Source organism: Heptranchias perlo, chromosome 34 (genome assembly GCF_035084215.1).
Source record: "Heptranchias perlo isolate sHepPer1 chromosome 34, sHepPer1.hap1, whole genome shotgun sequence".
NCBI classification, from domain to species: domain Eukaryota; kingdom Metazoa; phylum Chordata; class Chondrichthyes; order Hexanchiformes; family Hexanchidae; genus Heptranchias; species Heptranchias perlo.
In genome coordinates this window covers 15069300-15085690 of record NC_090358.1, presented here as the reverse complement: position 1 = coordinate 15085690, position 16391 = coordinate 15069300, and the positions used below count along the sequence as shown (strand labels likewise).

Sequence of the window (16391 nt, the reverse complement as noted above, 5' to 3'; positions counted from 1 at the left end):
TCATGCTTGGTACACACTGTATCCCTTTCCTTCCCATTGTAAAATGCTCTCTGGGATGACTTCCTCCACATGAGGAGTGCTATATAAATGCAAGTTGTTGTATACTTTTGTAAGCTTCCCTCTCATATGCCTCCTTTCAAAGCTGAAGAGTCCAGGTCTCCCTTTTAATTCCATATTTTGACACGCCTAACCCTTCACACTCCAATCCCCAACTCTGGTTTACTGCTCGCTACCTGCTCCTACTCCACTAACACATGCTGATCTTTCAGGCACTACCCCCTGCCCTCTGAAATCAGTTCCTAAAACCACTTCAAAATCTCTGGAAGGCTTACCTCATCAAATGTGCTCAAAATTTCCTTCCTTTGCTGCTCTGTGTCCACCTCTCCCCATTTGTAATTTGCTTAGAGATGTATCAATGTAAGTTGTTGTAAAACATTGGCAGGCCCTCAAAATGGAAGATCTTACAGACATTTGTTGTTTGATCTGGCAGTTGGCTACTTGTCAGTAAGGATGCACATTAGCAACATCTCTGTTTTACCTGTATTGTTTTAGTAAAGGATAGGGAAATGTTGAATGATTAGATCTATATGCATAATTTTCATTGATCTTAAGAGTCAGCTTATAGTAATTGAACATGGTCAGGAAGTTCCTTCTGAGGTGATATCCCTGTATCGCTATTGCCATATCTGCTTCTTTATCCACAGCGTTACTACATAGTCAGAGGTCTTCCTAATCTACGTGTTATGGCTTTGAACTGCTTATTCCTTTTTTATTAAATGTACTGTATGCATCAAGACCACCCTCCACTGCCAATCTCATCATGTGGTCCAGCCAATAAAGTGGGGGGAATGGAACATTTTGTATTGACCTGCCACTTGTCAATGTCATTTTCCCTTCCAAATGCAATAACATCAAAGGCTTGAACACAAGAGTAAACTTAAGAATGGAGAATACAGCACAGCACACAAAACAATGAGTACCAATAGGAAAATGGGTTTGCACTGATTTAAATCATGTTTGCATTGTCACGATGAAATTTCAATTTCTTGATTATCAACCTCTATGGAAACCTCATTTACACAGAACATAGGAAATTGTGCAAGGTGTTGTACATCCTTCCAGAGTTGATATGCAGCACAATAATTCTTCAGCAAAGCATGTTTGGAGTTGCATAACTTATACTGCAATGAAGGATGCAATGATTTATATTTTTCACTAGAGTGAGATACCTTGATGAGAAAGTGGGGGGGGGGGGGGGGGTGGAAAAATCACCAGAAATCACTATTTTCAAAAATAAAGAGTAGCTTTCTTGGTGTGGAGACAGCTTTCTGTAGTTTCGGATGGTAACTCATATCAACATTAATGAGTCAAAGCAGTATTTTATACTAACTGTATTCATGGACATCATTTGGGATTATTTCAGAAGAACAACAGTCAGTGTTTCAGCATATAATTTATTACACAGAAACAGAAAATAGGAGCAGGAGTAGGTCATTCGGCCCTTCGAGCCTGCTCCACCATTCAATATGATCATGGCTGATCCTCTATCTCAATACCATATTCCCGCTCTCTCCCCTTACCCCTTGATGCCTTTTGTGTCTCGAAATCTATCTAGCTCCTTCTTAAATATATTCAGTGATTTGACCTCCACAACCTTCTGTGGTAGAGAATTCCACAGGTTCACCACCCTCTGAGCGAAGAAATTTCTCTTCATCTCAGTCCTAAATATCCTACCCCGTATCCTGAGACTGTGACCCCTCGTTCTGGACCCCACAGCCAGGGGAAACATCCTCCATGCATCAGTCTGTCTAGCCCTGTCAGAACTTTATATGTTTCAATGAGATCCCCTCTCATTCTTCTAAACACGAGTGAATACAGGCCGAGTCGACCCAATCTCTCCTCATACCACAGTCCTGCCATCCCAGGAATCAGTCTGGTGAACCTTCGCTGCACTCCCTCTATGGCAAGTATATCCTCTCTTAGGTAAGGAGACCAAAACTGCACACAATACTTGTCAAATTACACCGTCAAATCGGTCACAAAAACTGGAATGTGATTGATGGCGTCATTTTAATATATTCATTGTATTGCTCTATTTACAATTAAGTAAAATATATAATAGACACTTCAGAGCGTTTGAATAATTAAATACTGTTTAGCACATCTCTCATTGTAAAAAAAACCCACAAAGCATTATTAGGTAGCAGTGAATAAAATAACCTTTTATTCTTCACAAAAGTGCGCAGCAGAGCTGCACAAAATTAGTATTTACAAATGACACATTGCAATAGATGACATGCACCATTTAAAATTTTTCAGCATTTAAAAATACTTTATTAACTGAACTTCTTTAATAAACAGTTTTCAATTAGATGGAGTTATCATGCAACGGAAATATTTCGTATCCGTTCTTTGAAGTCTGGCATAAAGTCAAACTGTGGCAGACATGGGAGAAGAGCAATAATAGAAATCTCAATCGTGCCATGCTTTGATACAAGGATGAAAATAAGAGTCACATTTATATTGTACTCCAGTGTTGAAACCCAGCCGAGAAACATTAAAAATATTATTCTCCTTCTGAAATTCTAATTTTCTCGGTTACCCTTCACGGCATACAGCAAACGGTTACACATAGAATTAACAAGCCATATCCAAAATTATCCACTAAGATATATATATATATATATTTTTATCATTTACAAAATGATTTGTTTGATCCTGCACAGTTTCTGAAGCAGTTTGTTTTACTTTCCTATCAACTTCAGTACACTAGTAAATAACATAACTTGAATGTGAAAAATCAGCTTTCCATTAGAAATATTTGACTTTGATTTGTTTTATATGCATACATACACACACACTTATATGTACGTGTATATATTATATATATGTGATAAATCTTTTAATAACATCTTAAAGAAAAAAAGTAAAGCCCTGCATTAGTAAAGTGCTTTTCAAAGCAATAAGGGAATCGGTACTCAAAATGCAAACTGCATTGGCACAGAGCAAAGCATTATTACACTCCATTCCATTTTCTAAAGGTTTTTGCTTCCTAGAATTCTGGTGTAAAGGCAGTGAAACAGGTTTCAAACAAACACTGGACCTGCATACAGCAGATTAAACCATAGTATATTTGGAGAAAAAAAAGGTTTTTCATAAAAAGCATGTATATATGCTGTAACATCTAGTTAGAATCAAGGCACATTTTTATGGTCTGCAGTTCATTAGGATTGGCTTTTGCATGTTCTCAATGCCAGTTGTGCTTAGAAATAAAGAAAACAAACATTTGCACAGTATATCTGGTTACACTTTGTTGCTGTTTCTTGATTTATGTTCCTAAAATATCATCTATTATATACACTGACACACTACATTAAATGTATTATTTTCTTATAGCAAACACTTTTCTTAAGTCAGAAGTGCAAAGTGATTTTGTGACCATTGCAGCCTACAATGTTTTTACATTTTTATTTCTTGAAAGAAACTAAGCAGTCAGTCCATGGATTTCCACTGATAAAACGGCTTTCTGAAATATCCTGGCAGGTGCAAATGGCTATATCAGAAGCAAACTCTTTTTGTCTGAAGTTCCTTTTCCTACTGTTTGTTTTAGACAGATTTTTTAAGAAACAGTTCATTTCCTGATGAGATTATTGGCAGCTGGTTGTCCACATGATAGCTGATCAAATGACTGACACTGTCAAATACGTGGTCCTTTGTTCTCACCTTCATAGAAAAAAAAGGAGGCAAAACATTTTAAAATAAACTAAATGAATTTTATGTGGAGGATACATTTTATTGTTCATTAAAATGCCAAATTCTGCAGTGCACCTGGACAACATCCAGGCTTGGACTGATAAGTGGCAAGTAACATTTGCACCAGACAAATGACCATCTCCAACAAGAGACAGTCTAAACACCTCCCCTTGACATTCAACGGCATTACCATCGCTGAATCCCCCACCACCAACATCTGGGGGTCACCATTGACCAGAAACTTAACTTGATCAGCCACATAAATTCTGTGGCTACAAGAGAAGGTCAGAGGCTGAGTATTCTGCGGCGAGTGACTTACCTCCTGACTCCCCAAAGCCTTTCCACCATCTACAAGGCACAAGTCAGGAGTGTGATGGAATACTCTCCACTTGCCTGGATGAGTGCAGCTCCAACAACACTCAAGAAACTCGACACCATCCAGGACAAAGCAGCCCGCTTGACTGGCACCCCATCCACCACCCTAAACATTCACTCCCTTCACCACCAGCGCACTGTGGCTGCAGTGTGTACCATCCACAGGATGCACTGCATCAACTCGCCAAGGCTTCTTCATCAGCACCTCCCAAACCTGCGACCTCTACCACCTAGAAGGACAAGGGCAGCAGGCACATGGGAACACCACCACCTGCACATTCCCCTCCAACTCACACACCATCCTGACTTGGAAATATATCGCCGTTCCTTCATCGTTGCTGGGTCAAAATCCTGGAACTCCCTACCTAACAGCACTGTGGGAGAACCTTAACCACACGAACTGCAGGTTCAAGGCGGCGGCTCAACACCACCTTCTCAAGGGCAATAAATGCTGGCCTTGCCAGCGACGACCACATCCCATGAACAAATAAAAAAAAAATTCAGTTTGGCAGGCTATTACTTGTGGGGTACCACAAGGATCAGTGCTGGGGCCTCAGCTGTTTACAATCTATATTAATGACTTAGATGAAGGGACCGAGTATAACGTATCCAAGTTCGCTGATGATACAAAGCTAGGTGGGAAGTAAGCTGTGAGGAGGACGCAAAGAGTCTGCAAAGGGATATGGACAGGTTAAGTGAGTGGGCAAGAAGGTGGCAGATGGAGTATAATGTGGGGAAATATGAGGTTATTCACTTTGGTAGGAAGAATAGAAAAACAGAATATTTTTTAAATGGTGAGAAACTATTAAATGTTGGTGTTCAGAGGGATTTTGGTATCCTTGTACACGAAGCACAGAAAGTTAACATGCAGGTACAGCAAGCAATTAGGCAGGCAAATAGTATGTTGGCCTTTATTGCAAGGGGGTTGGAGTACAGAGTAAGGATGTCTTATTGCAATTGTGCAGTGCTTTGGTGAGACCACACCTGGAGCACTACGTACAATTTTGGCCTCTTTACCAAAGGAAGGGAGGATATACTTGCCTTAGAGGTGGTGCAATGAAGGTTCACTAGATTGATTCCTGGGATGAAAGGGTTGCCTTTTACATAAGAACATAAGAACATAAGAAATTGGAGCAGGAGTAGGCCAATCGGCCCCTCGAGCCTGCTCCGCCATTCAATAAGATCATGGCTGATCTGATCCCAACCACAAATCTAAAGAACACAAGAAGTCGGAGCAGGACCCGGCCACATAGCCCCTGGGCCCTCTCCGCCACCCACAGGGCATTGACCGATCCGAACTCAGCTTCATGTCCAATTTCCTGCCCGCTCCCCATAACCCCTAATTCCCTTTACTTCTAGGAAACTGTCTATTTCTGTTTTAAATTTATCTAATGATGTAGCTTCCACAGCTTCCTGGGGCAGCAAATTCCACAGACCTACCACCCTCTGAGTGAAGAAGTTTCTCCTCATCTCAGTTTTGAAAGAGCAGCCCCTTATTCTAAGATTATGCCCCCTAGTTCTAGTTTCACCCATCTTTGGGAACATCCTTACTGCATCCACCCGATCAAGACCCTTCACAATCTTATATGTTTCAATAAGATCGCCTCTCATTCTTCTGAACTCCAATGAGTAGAGTCCCAATCTACTCAACCTCTCCTCATATGTCCGCCCCCTCATCCCCGGGATTAACCGAGTGAACCTTCTTTGTACTGCCTCGAGAGCAAGTATGTCTTTTCTTAAGTATGGAGACCAAAACTGTATGCAGTATTCCAGGTGCGGTCTCACCAATACCTTATATAACTGCAGCAATACCTCCTTGTTTTTATATTCTATCCCCCTAGCAATAAAAGCCAACATTCCGTTGGCTTTCTTGATCACCTGCTGCACCTGCATACCAACTTTTTGATTTTCTTGCACTAAGACCCCCAGATCCCTTTGTACTGCAGTACTTTCCAGTCTCTCGCCATTAAGAAAATAACTTGCTCTCTGATTTTTCCTGCCAAAGTGCATAACCTCACATTTTCCAATATTATATTGCATCTGCCAAATCTCCGCCCACTCACCCAGCCTGTCTATATCCCCTTGCAGGTTTTTTATGTCCTCCTCACTCTCTACTTTCCCTCCCATCTTTGTATCATCTGCAAATTTTGATATGTTGCACTCGGTCCCCTCCTCCAAATCGTTAATATAGATTGTAAAGAGTTGGGGACCCAGCACCGACCCCTGTGGAACACCACTGGTTACTGGTTGCCAGTCCGAAAATGAACCATTTATCCCAACTCTCTGCTTCCTGTTCGATAACCAATCCTCCACCCATGCCAGAATATTACCCCCAATCCCGTGATTTTTTATCTTAAGTAATAATCTTTTATGTGGCACCTTGTCGAATGCCTTCTGGAAGTCTAAATACACTATGTCCACTGGTTCCCCTTTATCCACCCTATACGTTATATCCTCGAAGAACTCAAGCAAATTTGTCAGACATGAGGAGAGATTGAGTAGAATGGGCCTATCTGCTTCGGAGTTTAGAAGACTGAGAGGTGATCTCATTGAAACATACAAGATTCTGAGAGGGCTTGACAGGGTAAATGCTGAGAGGTTGTTTCCACTGGCTGGAGAGTCTAGAACTAGAGGGCACAGTCTCAGAATAAGGGATCGGCCATTTAGGACTGAGATGAGGAGAAATATCTTCACTCAGAGGGTTGTGAATCTTTGGAATTCTTTACCCCAAAGGGCTGTGGATACTCAGTCGTTGAGTATATTCAAGGCTAAGGTAGATAGATTTTTGTAAATTAAGGGATATGGGGATCGGGCAGGAAAGTGGAGTTGAGGTCAAAGATCAGCCATGATCTGATTGAATGGAGGAGCAGGCTCGAGGGACCGTATGGCCTCCTTCAGCTCCTAGTTCTTATGTTCTTAAGTTCTTAAAACAATAAGATCGATGCTGGTAAACATTGGACTGGAACATGGGATACTAGTCACATCCATGACTGACAGCTTCAGTGTGAACAATATTCAACACAATAATTAAATGCAATTGGAAGCGGACATTTTGGGAAGTATCTGTGAAGGAAACAGTGTGCACATTTACTGTTGCGCACCTACTGCGCACACACACAGGAGGGTGCAAGAGAGCTTAATAAGTGCCTCAGTTCCTATTGCCTTAAATTATTTCTGTGTTCAGAGATATTTCTTTGCTACCTGCAATCATTTCTCCAGCCCTTATGATCTCTGTCTGCATTTGGCAATCATTTCTGTCTCATCCTATAATAATTTTCTCGTTGCATCTGACCTATTCACTGATGCGTTTAATAAATTGCAGAATGCAGTTCACACTACCTCAAATATTTTGCCTTGAGCTCTGTCATGTGCTTATAAGAACGCATAATAATAAAAGGAAGAAAGAAAATTGTTCAAAATTGAACTGAAGAAATCGAAAAACTGCTAGTTTTTTTTTGTCCTACAGCTTTCTCCCCTCAAGGCACTGATTAATGCTTGGGTAGAGTCTCATGGGCTTAAGCCGCTTGCTAACTTGCCAATTGGCCAAATCTGACTATTTGTCAATGGAGGGTACGATGGTTTAGCCCTAACCTGTTCTCGCCCAATCTCTGCACAGATAGACTTTCCATCAGGAGTCACCAGGTAACGATTGGGAGTGGGAACCATGGATGAATTTTTCCTTCTTGAGCCAGGGTGCTGAGGTCAATTACAGTGCCCCAGTGACAGCCCCAGCTTAGATCAGCTAACTCAGCACAGTCATAGGACCAAATCTAGGACCTTCTGGTCTGTATGACTTAATGCTTGATCGGCTACTGCAGTTAACCATCAAGCTGTCAAGAAAGACGAGATTATAGATAAAAAGGAAAAGAAAACATTTTTATAACAGTGAATGGAGATAAACAAATAAGTTAAAAAATAAAAGTGCAATAAAGGAAATTATTTTATAATGCAGTACACATTTTTTAGTACCAATAACCAAAGCCATAGCAAGGAGAATATATAGAGGATATCCTGTGCAGGAATGGGTGAACATGGAATAATAAATAATTACATGAGTAGGTTAACCTGAAAATTTGCAAGACATGTTTCTTGAATGAGTGATGGACACTACCAACTGAATTTTGTTTTCCATATTTCTCTCCTCTGATAGAGTATTCTATTTTTTTAACAAGAGTTTCGGGAGATTTTTAAATTAGTTATATTTTTAATGACGAGGGTGGAAGGCCCTTTAATAATCATGCCATGTGAATTGTATCTGGTCTTCCAGAAGTGATTGACCATCAGTTTGAAAATTCCCTCAGTAATAAATTATCGCAATTATAGCATTGATAAGGAGTGTGTGTGCTTGGTAGGGTGGGGTGGAGTGAGGGGGGGGGGGGGGGACTATCTAGCAAAGCAAAGGCCCTGTTTTGACATCTGATCATGTCATATCTATGGATAGATGGAAAACATTGCAACAAGTTATTCCTCAAAATTCTGTTGCAAACAACAGCGAGAGCATTGAAACACTGATGCTGCTTGGTAATTTTATACGGCCTGTAAGGAATAAAGATGTGAGTAATTATATAGATATATTTTATTGTGTTCACTAATTTTAGTGAAATACATAGACGAAAGTATATAGTGATGTTTCCTGCTTTATATTCCCATCTACTTTTTCACTAAAATTAGTGAAGTAAGGAAGATGTACCCCATAGTTTCCGTCTGCTGCTACAGTGGATGCTTGGGGGTTCTTCCAGATGATTGTGAGCCATAGAGCACTCTGAGGTAATAAAGCATTTCACAAGGACACTGCCCCCGTCAATATGCCGACTCGCTATGGACATATATGGAGAATAAATCCATGTTTTTTTTTAAATTAAATACTCACACTCACATGAATGAACTTATGGCTAACTTATTACCCAATGTCAACAGCTCTGTCTTTCAAATAGGGAATGGCACCTGTGATGGGGGAGGGAAATGTACTAGAGGAAGAGAAGAAAAAAAAGGAACGGCAAAACTTGTGTTTGTTATCCTTTTGTTTCATAGAGATCCCTAGGTGAAGCTCAAGGCTTATACTGCAGGACATCAAGAAGATGATGCAACCATCAAGAAGTAGTGGGTAGGTGACATGATGGGGTATTAAAAGCTTGTGGACTGTAGCTGGTTTAGGTATACATAAATCCCAAGGTTTTAGCTTGATAGCAATCCTTAGTTCATATAAAACTACAGTAAAGTAGGAAGTGAACTTTTCTCCCAGTCAAGTTTTACAGCATTAATATTCAGCTGTGTTTATTTTTGAGGCCAATGAAAACAGATAGTCTAGAAAATATATTAAAAAATAAAACAGTAGCAAGAAAAAGAAAGCAAACTTTGATTAAAAGTTTAAAAAATGAAGATGAGAGAGTCTGGATTGAGATTATAATAGTTCCAGGAACAGGAATTAACCTATTATTGAAAATACACACACTCTTTCGATTGTCTTTTTGCTGCAGTAACGTATGTGGCTAATGGGATTTCTCTCAACAATGCTGGATAAGCATTTTTAATACTAACAAATTTCTAAGATTTTGGGAGGAATATGAAATTTGTAATGAATTTTGGGTTTCCGGCTTATTCCTAGAATATCCACAATGACATAAACTAACTTGGATTTATTAAAATTCACAATACAGAACATTGTGTTTTCTTTAAAAAAGGGTTTGACATATTTGTTTACTTAATAAAACCCCAGCAGTTGTTAGTTTGCCAAAATGAAATGGATATGTATGTTTAGATATTTTAATTGTCTTGAAGCTTGTAATTGTTTTTAAAAACATTTTCTTAAACCTTACCATGCCTTCAGGGTCCACCAATAGCAAGTGCTTGGCTTGTCCTCCCTGTAGCCCAGTCAGTACATATTGTCCTGGTGTGGTCATGCTTTCCCGCACCAGAAAGTCACCATCCTTTATCAGCAGCGCCTCGGCTTCCTGTCTGCTCATCCTTCCACGGTACCAGACTTCCTTCATCAGCTGCTCTCTCATGGAAGACAGGGTAGTGGGCAGTGGGACAGCTGTAGGGCTGTTGGCCGTTGCACTATTCTGAGCAACTTCAGCCTGTTCTACAGTCACATAATCACAGTTTTTGGAAAATTATATTGTGCGATCATACTTATTTGCTGCAAAAGACTAAAACAGAGGACTACAAAAAAGATTTGATATAAAAATAAACACAAGCAGAGGACAAGTAACAAGCATCACATACAGTGCATCAAACCAAATTTTATTCTTACAATATAATTCCAGATACAGCTACTTTACATCAATGCAGTACTTTTGATGTTCCTTTTCCAATTTTCTGTCCTTTTCTAAAAGGTGATTTCTCATGGTGGCGCATGATTCCTCAGATGCTGGAAACTCTCTAAAACCCCAATAATACGGCCATTCTCCAGGTGTAAGCCTGGGCAGTGACATTTGGTAGGATTTTTAACAGTGGTGGGAAGGGGAGGGCATCACAGCCAAACCCAATTGTGTACTCATCTGATGTTCATACGAGAAAGTAACTGGACAGTGATCAGGAATGAAAACTACGGCTGATTGTCCCCTCCCCAACCAGAGGATGCTGACATCAACTAAAGTGCCTCCACTAATGCCTCGTTTGTGCTAACTCAGGACAGGCCAGTAAGTGAATCTGGAACCTTTCTGAACTTTATGGCTCAGTACCACACTATGTGGTGCAGATACCCATTTAGCCATCAGGTCAGCACTCAAAGATTTGTAATCAAAAATTAATAATGAAGGAATTGTTTTTGTACAGTTTTGAACATAACAATCTTGAGGTGTTGTTAATTTTATGTTAAAGCATTGTCCAACTCAAGAAAACCATTTTTATGTTTAACGTGACTACTGCACAATGCAATGTGTTTAAAAACTGTGGCAGCTACCCAATGTCTCTTCCTTAAGACTGTTCAGATAATTATTGCCACACAGAGTTCAGAAATACATTTAGCTGTCGCTTGAGGGTTACGTTACTTATTACTTTAGTAATTCAATGCCAATGTAAATAGCTTGCCCTTCATGATCTTGACCTTAAGGAATGCATTAATTACATTGATAACCTTTTTTCCCCCCTCAAAGACAGTTGTCTAGTCATCTGTACTAAATCAGAAACTGAAGCTTCAAGATAAAATAGAAGTACACCGATACGAAAATAATTCTGTATGCATGTTGCTGTAATTTTCTTAAGTTTGGGACTTTTTCCTTTGTGATTTCAAGGACCACTGGTACTGAATGACAGTGGTAAGTGCTATAAATATGTCATTTTGCTGCTTCTTAATGGTAGTGTTCCTTTATGCTTTGATTTTACTTGCAGACCATCACAGACTATATGCCTAGAGTTGCATTTCATCACTTAAGTCAAACCAGTGGGCTCCTGATGGCAGAGGCACAGATATGTAAAATGATCATCTGTTAGAACCATATGTCAGGTTAATTTGCTGCAAATTAACAGAGCACAATAGACATAAAATCATATTACAGGTAAGCCCATCTTTCAGAAAAAAGCGATCATATTGCTTGTTTACACAGTACAGTGCTGCTTCAGGATGTCAAAATGGTTGTTTCACTTTTTTTTGTATTTTATTCTTGCAAATAAAACAAAAACCCTGCAGTGCTAATGGTTTAAATCAGGAATGGCTGCTTTCCAGTTCGGGGGCTTCAGTAAACCCGCGCCTTAAATGAGATGCTTCATCTGCACTGAGCAGATGATCTAATTTAATGTCTTAATTTCCATCTGGACCCTGGAGAGCAAGGGTTCTATTAACATACAGTTTATTAGAAATGTGATAGCCACTTCCTGTGGGGATAGCCATACATCACAAGAACAAACCGCAGATGAGCCACTATGTAACAAAACTGCTGCACTTTCAAATTGTATTCTCCTTCATAGAAATGTTCATTTGGTCGTTAACTGCATTATTTTTATTGTAAAAGTCAATGGGTTTTTCAAATACTGTGAAGAAGTCAAAAAATACGACATCAATTTATTACGTTCTGATACTTATGCACCAGGTAGAAAATTAGAATTTGGAGGATACTTAATTGAACATCTATGACACGATCATCAATAGCAAGTCATCCTGGTCATAGATGAATAATTTCTCTAACATTGTTATGGTTTATATAGATATCAAGAATTATCAGCTGCTTCTGAAACCCACTCATTAGGAGCATTATCCCTCTGTCACACGCACACATACACACTTGTCCACCCCAATATTCACCTCAAATTGCTCCCCCACAAAATGCTCATGACCTGTCCTTACCTTTCCTTCCATCACCTATGCTGCTGCTCATCAGCCTTATACTTGCAATGAGACACTGAGCATTGGCTGGGGGGGCGGAGCGGGGGCGGGGGGATCTCTTGTAGTATTCTGAGCATCAGTGAAAGAAGTACACTATATTCACTGGCGTTCAGAATGCTGCCATAGTCCCGCTGCCTTAGCACTCTCTTAGGAGAGCAAGAACAAGAGGGAATGGAAACAGTCAATAAATAAGTGTTGGGGGGGGGGGGGGTGTCTGGTGTGTAGGGATAGGATGGGGGCATGAAGGTGGACAAGAAATGTTATCTATATTGAGAAGGGCTTTAGAGACATAGATAGAGTTACAAATCTTAGACATTAAGATGACTTAGGGGAGAAGAGATTAGAAGGCAGAGGAGTTCTGGGAGACACGGAGGCAGCAGTAGGATCTCAGAGCGATGGAGAGGACAAGAGGATGTCAAAGACACATAGATGGCTATCATCCTCCCCAGGTACTCCTATAGTCTTACTTTCATCTTCCTCTGTAATAACTGGGGCAAAATACTGATTAAACATTTCAGTCAGATTTCTCCCTCCTTGTGGGACAATGCCCTGCTCATTAAATCACCACATGAAGGACAGTGAGAAAAGTAAGCTGGATAATGCATCATTCTTCCTTTATGGTTCATATCCTGTCTTAAGTGTAACACTGCAACCCAAGTGTTATGTTGCAATTGTACGTGTTTTTGTGTTGTGCGTTAGGATTTTATCAGGAGCTGTGGAGCTTTGCAGCTATCTGAAAATACTGCAGGGGTCAGTCCTTGTCTACACATCGTGATAGATTAACGGGGTAGTGGAAAACCTCCCTTTTAAACTGAAACTATCGGTAAGAGAAGCATTATACAAGCTTTCTCTAATATTGCTAACCTTGTTAGGAAAAGCACAATATAAGCTTTTTGCGTGAACAAGGCTTTCTGAACTTCAATTTTGGATGCAGGATCTCTGTCCTTGAATAAACTTACTTGTGTTACATACATCTCTGTGCATGTTGGCAGAGACCTGTCCTGATGCCCCATTCCTGGTGGAAGAGGTGGGATTCTCCACATTCTGTGTGTTCATGTAAGATGGATCATCAAAAAGATCAGATCTGCTGGTGGCTTTGATTGGAAGAATGTTTCCATTACTTTGTGGAAATCTATTCCATGAATTGCCTGAAATATTAATTATGTAGGATCTTGTCATTGTAAAATCATTAATGTTATGCCTGGACAAAAATGTAAATTTGGTTACTGTATTTGAGTTCCAAACAATAAGGTTAAAGCAATTCAGATTTTAAGACAGCTATTTATATCTACTTGCTGACAAATCAGTGTCTGATAAATCCACTTGATATAACATCTCTGTTCTTATAAAACCTCTGACTGACCATGAGCAATGCCACAGGAGATCTACCAGTATATTTATTTTATATATAAAAAAGTTTTATGTCTAGCATTACACGGTTACATCACAGTTGCATCCAATTGGCTCAAATGTCATGTTTGTGAAACAGCAACAAATCACAATTTAGGAGTCTGGAACATACCAATGAATAAATAGCCAACAGAAATGAAAACTACCAATCACAAAAGGTCAAAATTAAGAACAGGGTAGTGGGCAAACAGCTATCAATAGCAAGGAGCAGAAGAGGAACCATTGAAATGGCTCCAAAAACATTTTGGAAATCCAATTTGCTCTCATCTTGGTTTTTGCGAGAAGCTTAGTATTGGAAATAATAAAAGGCTAAAAAAGTACAAAATGAATGATTCAATTTAGCTATTCTGTAGCATTTAGTGTGTTTGAAATGTTTCCAACAACATTCTCCATTGGAGCCCTGTTCCTCTCTCAGAAGCTTAGTGTACGAGTTCATGGTGTTTTCCAGAGCTATCACTATCAGCTAAAGAGACTCAGCAAAGTAGCAGACTAACAGCCCCAGGATTTTGTATATGATCGGCAGCAACACCATCCATTCATAAAACATGCCAGGACTGCATGCCAGGATTTGTTGCTTGCAAGTCCTGCTGCCTCCTTCCCTTCTGTCCATCGACGGAAATGTTCTCAAAACTCGGGCCCAAAACCTCTAGGGAAGTCATTATTAGAAGCTGTGGAGGTAACTGGAATTGTGCTTTTTGTGTAAAAATGTCAAAACAGCAGAAAGCATGTACTTTGGAACTTTATCCGAGGTAACTTTCATGAGTTAACAGTGAAAATTACTATATTCAAATGAAGCATACTATATGTGTGACAAATGAAACTTTTAATAAATACTTTGTAATATATTTTAAATGATAGTTTGTTTCAAGTTTGAGGGGGAGGATGGACTGAAGGCAGACTGCCATGTGGCACGTCAGTGTGCTGGAACCCTAGGCAGCATGGAAGGCAAAGGCTGGACAGAGGGAGAAATGTAGGAAGTCTGAGCTCTGGAAGAGAGGGGAGGGTAGGGTGAGGAGTGAGCGGGAGGGTAGGGTGAGGAGTGAGCAGAAGGGAAGGGCCAATACCTACAGGAGAGTAAGAGGTCCTAGGCAACAGGGAAAGCAGATGTTCAAAGGAGGGTGGGCTGTAGGGAGCTGAGATTGAGGTGAAGGCAGCAGATAGAGTGGAAGGCTGCTGTTGGTAGGGAATGCAGAGGGTCAACAGAGAAGGTGGTACAGCAGTAAGACGGAGTGCTGCAAAGGAGGAGAAGGGTGCGGAGGAGGGAAAACAAAGTGGGCAGAGAGTGGCAGACAAGGACTAAAACATGTCAGGATATCAGAGAATGAGACGGTTGAATGACAGGGAACACATAGGTTTGACTGAGACAGCAGGAGGGACAGTGGGGTAAGTAGTAAGTGGCAGGGAAAGGCCAAGGCCCAGAGGGTGGGAGGTTCTAGGCAGCAGGGAAAGCAAAGACTCAATGGAGAGGGAGATGCAGAAGTGAGGCTCAGGAACAAGAGCGTAGGAACGCAGGAGGCAGTAGCATGGCGGTTGACTCGAGAGTTGGGGTGAGGGATGGGGATCCATCAGGACAGCTAAAAGGTGCTGCAATGTTCCTCCATAGTATCTGATTCAAAAACACTAATAACACTGAACCAATCAGAAAGCTCAGGTGTGATTTTTTTTTTGATGGTATCTGGTTGTTTGAGAAATTCAGAACCAATTAGAAAAAGTAGAAACACTAAGCTAAAGCAACCAATCAGAAAGCTCAGATATGACACTACATTGAACTAATCAGAAAGCTGAAACATTAGACTTGAGGCACTAAAAGAGTTATGTAAATAAACAGTATTTCTATTATTGAATAGTTGGTTATTTTTCATTCAATCCATAGAAAGTTGCAGAAAAAAATATGCAATCCTGCAACTTATGTGGTACAAAAGCATGGAGAACATTCTGAAATCATTATAGGCCTAAAATTAGTAATTTTAATGGAATTGTAATCTGTGAGGTAGATGACATACCTGCCATAATGAAAGTTTCTTTGTGTGGATCTGAATAGTTTTCATAAATGGTGACAGATGATGGGCTAGTGGTCTGTAAAGCAATGTATTCAACATCAAGGAAACAGCAAACCGTTTCAACACAAGTATGATATATAAAGTGCCTTATATGTAAGCCATACCTCAGTCAGGCAGCAGAAACACCATTACTTTTTATAGTGCGTCTCATGAGGAATGAAGCAGGAGACTGAAAGTATCAATGCAAGGAAAAAGGGTGGATTGAAACCAGTCAAGGAGATGGGTATTTTAAGATAGTTTTGAAGGGAGCATATTGTTGTGGCCTCCTCTCCCTCTGCTCTGCCCCCAGCACTTACCTGCTGAAGGTCTCAGTCGAGGCCTTCAGTGGGACATCTAGTCCTATTTCCAGGGTACTTGAGTCCACAAAGCTGCTCCCAGTTCTTCTGGTGCTTTAGTGGCGGTCTTGCTGCAACATTGACAGAATTTCCCTCTTCTGCAAGGCGGCCCCCTCTTGGTGGAGGTGATCCTCC

The 16391-nt window shown here is 40.3% G+C and overlaps 1 protein-coding gene across 4 annotated transcripts in view; it reads right to left on the bottom strand.

Moving 5' to 3' along the window:
* Positions 1 to 2211: 2211 nt before the first annotated feature.
* Positions 2212 to 16391, bottom strand: part of LOC137301828 (SHC-transforming protein 1-like) — a 90113-nt gene continuing 75933 nt past the window's right edge. For all 4 annotated transcript variants that reach the window (XM_067971487.1, XM_067971486.1, XM_067971488.1 and 1 more), the window contains 4 exons: positions 15865 to 15937; positions 13411 to 13599; positions 9945 to 10210; positions 2212 to 3723 (listed from right to left, as the gene is read on the bottom strand). In XM_067971487.1, the coding sequence (XP_067827588.1) occupies positions 3607 to 3723; positions 9945 to 10210; positions 13411 to 13599; positions 15865 to 15937 (645 nt within the window). In that variant the 3' untranslated portion in view covers positions 2212 to 3606. The remainder of the gene's footprint in view (positions 3724 to 9944; positions 10211 to 13410; positions 13600 to 15864; positions 15938 to 16391) is intronic.